The sequence below is a fragment of the Thermochaetoides thermophila genome (assembly GCF_000221225.1).
Source record: "Thermochaetoides thermophila DSM 1495 unplaced genomic scaffold scf7180000011815, whole genome shotgun sequence".
Taxonomy (NCBI): Eukaryota; Fungi; Ascomycota; class Sordariomycetes; order Sordariales; family Chaetomiaceae; genus Thermochaetoides; species Thermochaetoides thermophila.
In genome coordinates, this window is record NW_006383031.1 from 1,117,612 (window position 1) to 1,131,313 (window position 13,702).

At 51.3% G+C, this 13,702-nt stretch overlaps 3 protein-coding genes across 3 annotated transcripts; all 3 read left to right on the top strand.

Moving 5' to 3' along the window:
* Positions 1-245: 245 nt before the first annotated feature.
* On the top strand, positions 246-746 carry CTHT_0019290 (uncharacterized protein; the record flags this gene model as incomplete). Its single annotated transcript, XM_006692354.1, has 1 exon — positions 246-746. The coding sequence occupies one exon, from the start codon at positions 246-248 to the stop codon at positions 744-746; it is 501 nt and encodes a 166-aa protein (XP_006692417.1).
* Positions 747-8,156: 7,410 nt separating this feature from the next.
* CTHT_0019300 (uncharacterized protein) lies at positions 8,157-9,638 on the top strand (the record flags this gene model as incomplete). Its single annotated transcript, XM_006692355.1, has 2 exons — positions 8,157-8,491; positions 8,543-9,638. 2 exons carry the CDS (start codon positions 8,157-8,159, stop codon positions 9,636-9,638), a joined length of 1,431 nt encoding a protein of 476 aa, XP_006692418.1.
* Positions 9,639-11,465: 1,827 nt separating this feature from the next.
* On the top strand, positions 11,466-13,589 carry CTHT_0019310 (uncharacterized protein; the record flags this gene model as incomplete). Its single annotated transcript, XM_006692356.1, has 3 exons — positions 11,466-12,184; positions 12,243-12,452; positions 12,509-13,589. The coding sequence occupies 3 exons, from the start codon at positions 11,466-11,468 to the stop codon at positions 13,587-13,589; spliced, it is 2,010 nt and encodes a 669-aa protein (XP_006692419.1).
* Between the last annotated feature and the right edge of the window lie 113 nt (positions 13,590-13,702).

The following is a 13,702-nucleotide window of genomic DNA, read 5'->3' on the forward strand; positions in this document are numbered from 1 at the left end:
CGGTGTTCTAGCTTCCCCGCATCACCAGTTTGTAGAGCCGATTACAAAAAGAGAAATGGTGTTGGACCGCTCAAGAGCGGAAACCCACGGCTCTCGAATTCGGTTTATTTTCACATGACGTTCGCTACCCTGAGTTGCATGAAGAGGAAACTGAACCATCTCTCGTTGATATCGAGACATTCTCAATTAGAGCCAATATTCCACAGCAACTTGGGACACCCTAGAATTCGCCAAGCACCACCGAGATGGCCACTCACCTAGAAAACTGCCCAATCATAGGGACAACCAATACCACTCTTCCCCCCTCTCACCCCGACATTGATTTCTCCCAACCAGGCCAGCGCTGCCCTATCGTCGGCGCAACAACCGACCACCACGCCCACCTCCTCCACAAACACCCCTTAGTCCCTATCCCAGCCGACCGCCGCCCTTCTGATGCCTCTGCCTGCCCAGCCTTGAAGAATCGCATCGTCAATTCCCCTCACGCGCGCGAGATGGACGACAGTGTGTGTCCCATCGTGGGCACTGCGACGACAGTTCTGCCGCTGGATCATCCTCAGCTAGAGGGGAAAGAGGAGGAGAAGGAGTGCCCTATCACAAAGGCTAAGGTTGGACATCATAAGGGCAAGGTAACTAATCATCCAGATGTGAGTCAGGCGGGGGAGGGGAGGGTCTGCCCGGTTGTGCATGTGCATTCCAAGAGTGAGGTCGGAGAGGAGTTGAAGAAGGAGTTGCCTGGGGCATGAGGAGGTTTATAGCATTGGAGGATTGGAGGATCGGGATTTGAGGTTTAGATGGCGATAATCTGTACAAAAAATGGAACTATGAGGGGGCAAGGGAAGTGCCGTCATGATTGAAGATAATGGAAAAGCAGTCGGCTGGTAATGTTCTTAACTTCATGGAACAGTTTTTTATAGTGATGAAAGTGCTCAAAAAAATAACATGAATTACATACTGCCGATCGTATGCCTACGAGTTGCATAATTGGATTCTTTTACATGTGCAAGGCTTGCAAAGTTAACTGCAGTGAAAGTTGAAGTCAAAATCGGGAGGAACGGATAGGAGAAACGCGATAAGGTAATCTATCGAGAAGACTAGCCTTATCAACAGACTACTCGTCGCTTTCTCCATTAGTCTCTCAAGGTATCAGCTTATCGATAGAAACCTTCTGCTTTATCACCTATCTTATCATGCTATCTGCGTTTATCTTATCTTTCGTATCTTATCAGACTCACATGCGGAACACCCCAGCCTTCATCAGAGATTAAGCCGTCGACATCGTACGCTACACTCAACTTCCCTTTAAAACAATTGCTTCGATTTAGTGTATTTTGTAATATCTAATGTGGATCTGCGAACCAAAAGAGTCGCGCATGTCGTTGTGCAGCTTTACTGTCCCGGCCAACACCAACATGAAACCCTCACCGATCGTGTCAGCTCAACTGTGCCGCTCGTAGGCCTCGAGATGCTAGCTGACGCACATGTCGCAAGTCTGGATGTTGGTGACAGGTAGCTTTGTGATTTTACGACGGCTACCAAGATGCCGCAGACCCGGGTGGTGTCCCCAGTGTGCCTCCTGACCCAACGCCGCGACGCACATTGCCCGACATCATGACCGCTGACTTCCCGTTCCAGCTCGGTGGCACAAACCGGGGAATCTGAGATCATTGATGATGATAATGTGTAAATATAGTTCTTGCGACATGTGAGATCAGTCACTCTACGTATGAGGCCACTGGCAAGTTTGAAACTTCGTGTTGTGTTGGGGATGAACATGAGTTGCGAGTTTAAAAGGCCTCTGGCCATGTATGTCGCTGGCCATCAGTTGAGGAAGCTCATCCAGAGGTCCTGATCCAGGTGTCAATAAGGGTCATTTGAGTCTAATGTCAACGCTACCGCTCGAAATTGTAAGTCTACAGCATGTCTAGTGGTCACGTTGTCATCGATGGAGCGCAACATGGGGTCTGTCTCCGATATACGCCGGCTTTCCTCCATTAGGAGTAGTACGGTGACCATGGATATGACCGTGAACGACTCTCCCTTGGTCAATACCACGTTCTCACAGTCCTTAACCTCACATAAAACGTCTCTGGTATCAGCCTACAGCAATGACCACCTAGACGAGTTTGACCTGCCTTCTCTTCCCAGTACACCCTCTGTCTCACAGTCTAGCAGTTCTCTCTTCTCTTCCTTGAATTCCTTCCCCAGTCCGACCACAAATCCGGAACTCTTCGTCGGCCGCACCAGCAGCCCAATGCGTCACCGCGGGCTACCGATTCGCTCGTGCTCAAGAAGCGCTTCTTCCTCGTCTTCATCTTCTCTTTCATCATCAGGCTCGCCTTCAAGGCCATCGTCTCCCATGTTTGTCGGAACCTCGACAGTTCCAGATACGGTAAATGACGCGATAGCGAGCACACTGCCACCCATCATTCGCCCGGCGAGGAGAACACCGTACTATCCGCCAAATTCCTCGCGTAATATCGACCACACTCGAGTATACATGACGAGAGGGCCGCATTACGTGCCGAACTGGACTCCGCTCTCGAGCTTGCCGAGACATGTCCAGCTAAGAATTCAGGAAAAGATGTGTCGATTCGAGGCTTACTAGGGAGCTCAAGTAAGCCGTTCTCCAGAAACAGGTTGGGCATTCTGTAATCATGGGTGTTGCATAGTCGGGCGCGCTCCTTGTATTTGTGTCCTGGTAGTATCATCAGCAGACAATACTCAAACGCCACTACAGTATATTCTTAGTTTGACTTCAAGGTTAAATGTATGACGGTACCAGCCACTTACTGCCTCCTTGCATTATCGAATCATTTCTTCTTTTTCGTTCTTATAGCACGAGTTTTAAGTCGGTTTATAAACAGGTAACTCCTTTTGGTTTAGTTCAACTGTAGATGTTCCCTTTTCGCATTCGTCATCAACCTCGAGATGCAGGTCACTTCTACTCCTGAGCCTAGAGCTCGAAATGTACTTAATAAAGTCCCAGTTCAACATGGGAGAAGCCTCCTCTGGCAGTCCGAGCTGCTTGGCCTTCCCTCGAGTCGATGGCCTCGACAGGTCGTCGTCTTTCAGAATGCAGGTTTTATCGGCCAGCCTCTGATAGCTGGAGCCACTGATTTTGAAGCACAGCTTTGACAGTGTGTGATCAATCCAAGATCCAGATTTTGACATGGCTGGTTGTGTCTAGTCAGGTTTTCGCTGATTGGAAGCAACAGTGTGTCCCCTTGCTACAACCTGTGGGATTGCTATCAAGAAATGTTAAGGCACAACTTCTTTCACAAAGAAAAGATGTCGCATTCTGGAACTGGCAGCATGTCTAGGCCTTCTGTGTGGAGAAAATTCTCAATTTCATCATCGTTTGAGTGTTGCCAGTCCCGCAGGCTGTACTTTGTGGGTCCGAGTTATGGCCTCTACATCTCGGCGGCCTCAGTCCGCACCCAGGCCGCAACGAAGCACCAAGGCCTGTCAGCAAATACTCTGAAACACAACAGCGAGGTTATTCAAAGACCATCGTTGAAAGATCACATGACAACTTCTTAACACCCTGTTTCCTCCATTCACAGGCAGCACTGACCCAATCACTGACCATTACAACTGGGTTGACTTCGACGGAACACGGGACAGACCATTTCGAAGACCCAGAGGACTCTATCAAAGACCATGGTCTCATTCATGAGTTGTTTTATTATGAGGAGAGTGACCACATCAAGTATAATACTAAGTTTCTGCCCGATGAAGATCAACCCTGATGCCCCTTCTCTCATTGTTCCTTCAGCTGTGGTCCCAGATCCGGTCCTGCAAAATAAGTTCCTCAACGCCATACCAACCATTACTTCTTAAATAACTGAGAAAAGATGAACCGTCGCTATGCCCCATACGCCCCGTACCCAGCGATAGCCTCCTATCATCCCGGCTTCCCGCCTCCTGTCCCTGTTCTTTATGCCAGTCCTCCCCCGCCACAACACCCTCCCTGCCCTCCGGGATCCGGAACAACAAATACAATATGGACTACTTCCTTGGCAACAGCAGCGACTACCGCAGGGCCGATTATCGAAGATTTGGTTGCCCCTCCCCGGCCTCATATCGCCTCTCCACCCATGGGGGTTGGGATAGGAGCAGGTTACCCACCGCCGTTACCAGCCTTGACCATGGGGATAGGGCCTCCGGTGGGAATGGTAATCACGCACGCAACACCTATGCCACAAGTTCAGGATGTCTACGGGATTAGACCACCAACCGCAGGGCCAGTTCCTGCGGTGCCGGTACCAGCTCCTCAGCCTACCTCATCGATGGGGTTTGTTCCTATGCCGCTTCCAGCTGCTACAGCGTCAACGGTGATGGAAAAAGTGCAGCAGGCTCAAACACAAACGCCTCTACCAACAAAACAGCAAGCAAGCACGCAAGAAACAGGACAAAATCAGGCTCAACCTACAGGAATGACATCAAGAAGGCCATCATTTCCTCCAACACAGGAATATCCACAGTCACCTCAGCTGCAACAGCAACGACAACATCGTGGTCAATACCGTCAGCATCAGAATCAGTCTCAGGATCAACACTATGCACGAACATATCAACAACAGACATTACCATCGAGCCAGCTTGTCCCCATCCCAACACCTCCCCGAAGCCCTCCCCAAAGACCCTCCACCAAAAGGACAGCAGGTGCTTCAACCTTTGACCAGGTTTCAGAGGATAAAGGCTTTGCCTGTACAGCGACCATGCCAGGCTCCGCAGTAAATACAGCTGGAACTCGAACCCCTCTGGCAGAAGAGGAGTTATTAATGGACATAAGGCTGACCCCTGAGGAAGAAGAAGAGTTGAGGAGAGTTTTTGCCAAGGATTTGGGGGAGTTGTGAGGTTAGCTTTGATAGCTATTTTTTACAAGACTTTCCTCCAAGCCACCTTTCAGTTCATAGGCCATTATCTACAAAGCCCAGTATTGTTTTGTTTGGCTAATGCCAATTGTCGGATTGAGTTCCAGTTATTGCAAAACTTTACCTATGTTTATCATTTATGCATGAGAAGACTGGGTTATCAAAGTAGCCCTGCCTCTTTTCTGCAAGTATGTGACAATTAGAGGCTACCTCTTTGTAAAAGTCTTTCTAGAGTCTCCACTTTTACTCATTGAATGCTGAGCAAAATGCTTTTAATGAAAATTGCTGGCAAGCTAAGTCACCTGCATGAGGTTGATCTTTTGCAGCAGCTGAGTACTTTGCATTTTACGCTAACAATTGCATCTGTCACAAATAATAAAGGTCCAGAGTAGCACATAACTGTGACTTTCCAAGTTAATATAGACGGCCATTCATGACACTCGCAGTTATTCACATTGCAGTCCGGTCCTCCTCATGAAGCAAACTATGTACTCCATCACATTTTTGCAACAATTTTCGATCGAAAGTATTGCCACTATTGTGCCCATTTGAACCAATTACCACAATCATAAGCCACCCCCATCAACAGTGGGATACCCACTCCAAGCATGATTACCCCGCATAATCATGCCCAATGGCCACCACATTGAGAACTGTTTCAGGAAGGTTGAAAAGATGTCTTGTGAGGGTTTTCCAACAGTCAGGAAGCCGGTGGGATGATTGTCCTCCCAATAGCGTGGCCAGAGAGGGTCTTTGTGTCTGAGCACACAACGTTTTATAGCTTCCCTTCTGGGTTTCAGATCACAAGTAATGGTGTGCTCAAGTGCAGTAGAACACTAAAATAACTCTCTGAACAGCAAATTGAAGTTGATGTCCCTCCCACGAAGCCACCTTCCAAAAGACACTCTCAAGCAGGGTGAATGCTACATGCACATGTCACCTCAAACATTTCAGGGTACGGGTTCCGTCCATGCCGTTCTTCCAGGTCTTTAGGTTTATTCCAATCCCATGGGTGAAGAACCGAGGGATGAAACGCTGAGGCTTGCTTGTGAAGCCCTACATAGGGGAGGGAGGATGGCATTTGACAATGAGCAAACGCAGGGTCTAGGAGTTTTCAGGAGCTGCACAGTTGCTGTTTTCTCAGCTGCAATGAAGATTCTTGGGCCTGCAGCCACAGAGCTGACATAGGCAGGTGGGATACTCCTGCATGTGTGGCTGCCGGTAGTTCACTACATTCAGCATGCTCCTCAGAAACTTTTGATGGATGGATGGCACGCTCCTGCGTGCTTCTTCCAATAGCTTCAGGTTATTTTCGGGTATGATGAGACGGCCTGTCGGGGGAGACTTTTACAAGAGTCAAGGCAAGAAAAGGATGCTGCGCTTCCAAAACCTGCATGCAGAAGCTTGGGTAGAGGAAACCTTGCAGCCCTTCTGTTGGGACAGGATGTCATTTCTTGGTGTTGCTGTTGTTACCGTGGTATTTGGGTTTTTAGCTATTCCTCCCCTTAAAGTCACTATTCTTGCACCGAACCCTGTCATCTCATGATACGTGGCTGTGAGCCCTTGCTGCACATCGCCTGGATAATCCTTAGATCCTCAGGCCAATGCACATTAACTGCAACTCCAGACTATCATGATGGCCTGTGATCTGCCTGCACAACCGACGAAGACGGAAGCAAGGGAGATCAGTGGACTTCGCGGAGTGAGTCCCCACTCTGTTTGCGTGGCAGTGGACACACTTTCATGAACTTAAATTTTGGTGAAGAGGGTGTTTATTGAGGAGGAAGCAACGAGGATCGGATTGAAGGGTGTCATCGGTGTAACCATGAGCCCAGGTGTTGGTTCCAGCTTGGATGAGAAGTGGAGCGAGCAAAGGGAAGATAAGGTTGTGCACACTGAATAGATAGGATCCATGATCTCATCTCTCATCAGGGTTCAGCTTGTGATGTTTTGAAGATTTTGTTTTTGGCAAGTTGGTGAGTAAGAACAGCCAAAAAGCCGAAATTTGGTTTGTAAGATTGCGATCTGAGTGTAGGAGCTTCTAGAACATATTGCAAGGCCCTAGGCTTGGAAAGTGAGCTGACAGCAGCAAAGCCTTTTTGGTCATTATCTTGCAGATGGCTAAACGGCTGAGATATTGAAGTCCCGTTGCTTGCGGCATTCAGTACAGGAGGGACAGGGATGAAAACGAAAGCCACTGCTGGGCAGTTGTGGTGCCCTGACATGGACCCTTGTCATTGTCGTCGTCGCAGTGGGCCGGGATTGGGCAAGCTCCTTCGGGCATTTTTCCGCTTTCTTTCGCGCGGCCGACATCTCCAAACTGCTTTTCTCCCAGTCTCATGAAACGTGGACAAGATGACGGAAGCCAGCGAACGCCCTCGCAATAGATTCGAATTTTCACCACTTCCAGATCGCGATAACAAGCATTCGGGCCGTCTATAATCCACTTGCAATATGGAGACGCCCTTCACGCTAGGCATCGCGCCGCGCGTGCACCACAAAAGAGCGAAGAAAAAGAGGTTGGAGCCGTGTTGCTGGAACAAGACAAGCCCCCGACCCGCCTGCACTCCACCGTTTCGGGCAGTGAACTCCGAGCCGGCTGCCGAGCTTATCAAAGTAGAGGGGTCGTCAGCACACGGGGAAACACGCAGCTGGCGAGAAAGCGCAAAAACGGCAAAATGGCAAGATACAGTGATGTTAACCGCAAGGAGCTGGGCTGATAGCAACGGCACTGGGGCAACCCTGGAGAAGATGCACGCCCAGAACCCTTGTCTGCCACATGGTAGTGAAACCTCGCCAATCAACGGTCGGGGCAGCGGGTTGCTCAATTTCCTGATGATTCCGGCCCGGGTGTGGAATGGTGGATGAGCTTCGATGGCGGGACGCCGCGTGGGGGAAGCCTGGCCAGGCTTCGATGTCAGGGGCCCGGCTCTGGCCTTGGCTTTGGGGGAGATTTGGAATGGATTTGGAATGAAGGGGGAGGGGTATTGCTGACGGTCTTCTGCAGCATGCACGCCATCTGCATTAGCAGGCTTGTGAAAAGAGCCTCGGTGGCTTCTTTTAGAAGATAACACCATTGTTTCACAGTTGCGTGTCGAGGATGGGATTCTTGCTGCAGCCGCATTCTTGTGCTTCACAACGACTTAGCCCCTATCAAGCAAGCATTCTAGTCTCTTGCTGTCGCCAGCAAGGACAACATTGAAGAAGTTATTGTGACCATGACGACGCCATAAGCAACAACCCTGAATCTCACCAACACTCAAGGTCTCTATCAAGATGGGATTCTACTCAGAAGCGCCGCCGGCACGGCCATTCAGCGAGGACAAGTCGGTGCTGTTAACATCATGGTGGATCACCCTGATGAGCACTGTTGTGATCCTGTTACGGTTAATGGGCCGTCTTGTACGCGTTGAACGCCTGTTTGGCGAAGACAAGCTCTCCGCAGTCGTGTTGCTGCCAATGTTTGCCCGAATGGGGCTTATTCACCCAGTACTGATGTATGGCACCAACAATGTCAAGGTCGATGGGATCATTTTCAGCGAGGACGAGATTCGCCACAGAGAGATGGGCAGCAAACTTGTTCTGGCGAGCAGAGTGATGCATGCTGGAATGTGAGTTTGTCCTCAGATATCACGGTCCAAACAGATGACTGACCTGCGCAGCCTTTGGGTCTTCAAGCTTGTCACTCTCGCCTTTCTCTACCGTCTGGTCTCCAACTCAGGCAACACCCGCTATACTTTCATTCTCCGCTTCATCAATGTTTCTCTCCTTTTTACTTTCCTCGCGATCGTCATCTCAACTCTCGCCGAGTGCTCCCCTCCAGCACCATTCCCCCACAACTGGCAGGTCGTCCCCGACCCGGGAGGCCGCTGCCGTCAGGGCTATGCCCAACTCATCGTTGCAGCCGTTGGCAATGCCCTAACCGACGTCATGCTCGTCTTTTTCCCTGTGCTCATTATCTGGCGGCACAGCAGCCGACTGGGGTTGTCCGTAGGAAGAAGAGCATTGCTGGTTTTCCTGTTCGGGCTGCATTTGTTCACAGCAGCTGTGGCCATTTACAAGGTGCTTGCTATCATGAAAGAGGGAGGGTACCAAGCGACGAGATCGATGTGGGCATCCGTCGAGGTACTGGTAGCAACGTTCGCGACAAATGCCCTGGTCATTGGCACATTTGTCAGGGATAAGGGCATTAAGAAGAAGAGGAAACCGCAGTACGAGCCTCCTCCAATTGACGAGGTCATGGCTCATCACAGGAGGGGCAGCAGCAAGATGAAGACGGGAGAATGGGAAGAGGACAGTGAGGGCGATGATCCTGAGATTGTCAGAGAGGTAATCAAGACAATGCCTTCCAAGGGACACCAGCATCGCCCGAGCCTGCATCAACGGGTTGCTAGCGGCGGCCTGATTGTGAAGGAGGCGCCCTTGGAGGGAGGGAGAGTCAGCCGGACAGACAGTAGAGACTCGCTGATTCCGCGGGGCCGGGATCGCATCCATGCTGTCTCGATGCCGGACCCGGACACAAAGATTATCCAGACCACTACGATTGAGGTTACGGTGTCTAAGATGGATGAGAAGCAGCGGGCTGCATATATTCAGGAGACGAATGGGCTCATTCTTCGGCCCGAGGACGCCCTGGTGTTACGTCCTGAGGACGTTATTGTGCGATCGGGATCTCGAGGCAGAGCAATGGCGACAGCGTTGCCCGTCAGGGAGATGCAGCCCCTGAATGTTGATGGAAAGATTGAAGGTATTGCTTAATTTTGCTATGTTCGTGTTTACGATTTGGGTTGCTATGTAGTTCATGATACCTCTGGATGATACCATGATGCGTTTCCTGTTTGTTTCCTTGCTCAAAGACTTCGCCTCAAGCGCCGTGACAGCCTTCCGTACTTTCTTCAAACCATCCAAATCCTCAGCTCTTGGCGGTGAGCCATCGCCGAACCCAATACCTCGGTGCACGGAGACACAGAAGGTTCGTGCACTGATAAGGGTGTCATGATAACGGAGGGCAAAAGTGAAAACAGCCAACCGGTCCGGGCGCCGAGATACGGTGATAAACTGCTGCTGTGCTGGAGCCTGGAGAAAAATCGCACAAGACAATCCAATAGCCGGCTCAACGGACTCCATCCACCTCGTGGCAGAAGGAGCTTGGCTTCGCCGGTCTGGTTGGCTGTTGTGAGCACCCCACTAAGAGCGGCCGCTTGAACCATCAGGGGTAACACCGCCGGCATGTGACTAACACCAGTTTGGCGTGCTTGCAGAGCAGAGATAAGTGGGATGGTACGTAAACGGGGAGGGATGGAGCACGCCACAACGGGATGAGGGATCAGATCAGGGACGGAATTCCTCTGAAAGCGAGGGGAAATCAGAGGTCTCCAGAGACGCTCTACTCTCCTGTTGACTTGCAGCCCTACCGAGATCAAGTTTCCCTTTTGGCGAGTTCGGTCTGCAGTGGGATGTTACAAGGCCGACCGAAGCCTTAACATGGCACAGCGGAGCGCGTGGTTTTCTGCCGTGTCGCATGTTCAAATGCTCTCTTTCCAGTCTCAAGTCCCAGCAGTCTGGCGCGCTCTCACGTTTCCCCGGCCTTTTGCTGGCCCAGTTACATCTCTAAGCTGTTCATCGACCCCTGTCGTTTTACCCTCCTGCTCCTTGAGATAAGTATTGGACCGCGTGTGGCCTGAGCTGGAGTGTTGCAGTCTGGCGTTGCAGCGCTCCCAGAGCAGCATAGCGGCATGTCAAGGGGTTTTCGATGGTGAATGCAACGTCCTAAAATGTCGTCAGGGATCCTGTCGATGGAGTGCTGTATGCTGCTGCTATGCTCTGTGTACCACCGCACCCAACGCCCATGCATGTTGCAGATTGCAGTCGTTAATCACAGGCCGACCGGTTGTGTGGGTTGCGTGGACCGCCATTTCTGGATGTGCGGCCGGTGCCGACCTCCCATGGCATCGGTGACAGGCTGTGTGGGTGTCCTTGTGTGATCTGTCGGGGATGTCCTGGTTCATGTACCCAGACTTCAACCTGGGTAATCCCTCCACTTAATCGCCAGTTCGGATCGCCGGTCTGCAACTTTAGGGAGTCCACTTTTTTTTCTCTTCGCCTTTTCCCTCGCTTCTTGGAATTGGGGTTTGTGTGACACTTTCTCAGTGACGACAGCTATCAACGCCTGGTCCCGACCTTAAACACCTCGGTGGCCGATATTGAAGACTGGGAAGAAAGTCAAGGACACCTAGTTCCTTCAACCTCAACCCAGAAATTGTGCTCCTTGTAAAACACCCTATCACTTGGCTAGACGGGATCATCTCGATGTGTGCTTAACCAGGAAAGAGTGAAGATGGCGTCGGATCGAGCGTATCGGTCGCAAACTCTTTTTTGTTGACGTGTTGACGACATCGATTTGACCTGAACGCAGTTTCTGACACCCACGCCTCGCAACCTCAATCTCAAGATCTCAAAAGCAACATTAGATCTGAACCCCCTATACCCATAACATATCCATCAGACCCCCATTATACTTCACCGTCTGCCGGCCAGACCCCATTTCTCACGCTTACCTCCCCTCCTATGCCTGACAGTGTCACCATGGCGCACGACATCGAGCTCTCGCACCTCGACAAACAACAGCACGTCTCCGCCTCAGGGAGCATCCTAACAGCCCACGACGAAGGGCACACTCCGAGCCACAAATCCATGTCGACGGTTCCGCAGCCCTCAACCTCTTCGCAGCAACCCCTCGACGACTATCACAACAGCCGGTATAGCTCTGACCCCGCGGACGACGATGACGCACAGCACGACCACACCTTCCGCGGTCATTTCAATCACTTTATCGACTCCTTTCGTCGGCAGAACCCCCCTTCCTATTACAGCAGCAGTAACCGCTCTAGTCTTCCTCGGAGTCTAACTTACTGTGATGACTTTGATGTCGACCTGGAACGGCACCAGCCCATCCGGCGGAGGCCACGGCATAAGCATAAGGAGGATGGACGGTTCTTTGACCTGCGTAGTGCCAGCACCAAGACGGCAAGCACATTGTTAGCGAGGGAGTTGAAGGCCAGGCATTTGCAGATGATCGCTATCTCTGGCTCTATTGGGACTGGTTTGTTCGTCGCAAGCGGGAAGGCACTTAGTGAGGGCGGACCGGCGTCCGTTGTACTCGCTTATGTGTTGGTTGGTGTGATGATGTACTGCACAATGCAGGCGCTGGGAGAGCTGGCTGTTGTTTTCCCTGTGGCTGGTAGTTATTCAGCGTTCTCGACGAGATTTTTGGATCCTAGTTGGGGTTTTGCTATGGGCTGGAAGTAAGTCTGCTCAACGAGGCCCTTTTTTTTGGTGTTGGATGCTGACAAACTCCAACAGCTACGCCCTTCAGTGGATCGTTGTCCTCCCTTTGGAGGTCATCGCTGGCGCATTAACAATAGGGTACTGGAACCCTGGGCTCAGCAGAGCTATCTTCGTGACTATCTTCCTCCTCGTTATCATCGTCATCAACCTGTGCGGTATCAAAGGCTATGGTGAAGCAGAATTCGTCTTCGCAATTGTCAAGGTCACAGCCGTGGTTGGCTTCATGTGCGTCATCTTTCCTTTCTGTTCCGGGTTCGACCTCCAGCTAACCCCTTAAACAGCCTGCTCGGCATCGTGATCAACATCGGCGGCACCCCAACATCAGGATACATCGGTGGCCGCTACTGGCGCGACCCTGGGGCCTTCAATAATGGTTTCAAGGGGTTGTGCTCCGTCTTCGTGACCGCAGCCTTCGCCTTCGCGGGTACGGAGCTGGTCGGTCTAGCCGCTGCCGAAACCGCGAATCCTCGCAAATCGCTGCCCACAGCCATCAAACAGGTCTTCTGGCGTATCACCCTCTTCTACATCGTCTCCTTGACGCTAGTCGGCCTGCTGGTCCCCTACACAGAGCCCCGGCTCCTACACGCCTCCTCCATCGCTGATGCCTCAGCCTCTCCCTTCGTAATCGCCATCGAGTCCGCGGGAGCAACCATTCTTCCCTCTGTTATGAACGGCGTCATCCTGATATCTGTCATCTCTGTCGGTAACTCATCCGTCTTCGGTTCCAGTCGCACTCTAGCCGCTCTAGCCGAACAAGGACAGGCACCGAAGATCCTAGCCTACGTCGATCGTCGCGGTCGACCTCTTGTTTCGATCTTGGTCGTCTCGGCTGTAGGTCTACTGGCCTACCTTGCCGACTCGCACGGCCACGGCCGAGTATTCGACTGGCTCCTCGCCATTTCGGGTCTTTCGTCCATCTTTACGTGGGCGTCAACTTGTCTGGCGCACATCCGTCTCCGGACTGCATGGGCCCGCGCCGGTCGTAGTTTGGAAGAGATGGCCTTCAGGGCACAAGCTGGCATATGGGGTAGTTGGTTGGGCTTCGCACTGAACGTTGCTATCCTGGCCGCGCAGATCTGGGTGTCGATTTCGCCTATTCGCTCGGGAGAGGACGCCAATAAGCCATTAAGTGCGAGCGATATCGCGTACAGCTTTTTTGTGCAGTGTCTTGCTCTTCCTGTCGTGTTGGTTATGTGGTTGGGACATAAGCTCTGGTATAAGACGAGCTATGTTAAGATCGAGGATATGGATATCGATACCGGAAGGCGGGATATTGGCCGGTTGGATATTATCAAGGCGCAGGAGGAAGAGGATCGGGCGACATGGCCGACATGGAAGAAGGTTTATAGGTTCATCTGTTAACGATATCTGGATATATGGATGTAATGACTCCTTTCGTTTATGGTATATGCTCGGCAATATGATATTTCTTGATGACAATACCTGTTCACCCAGATGGTTGGATCCAATTGTCT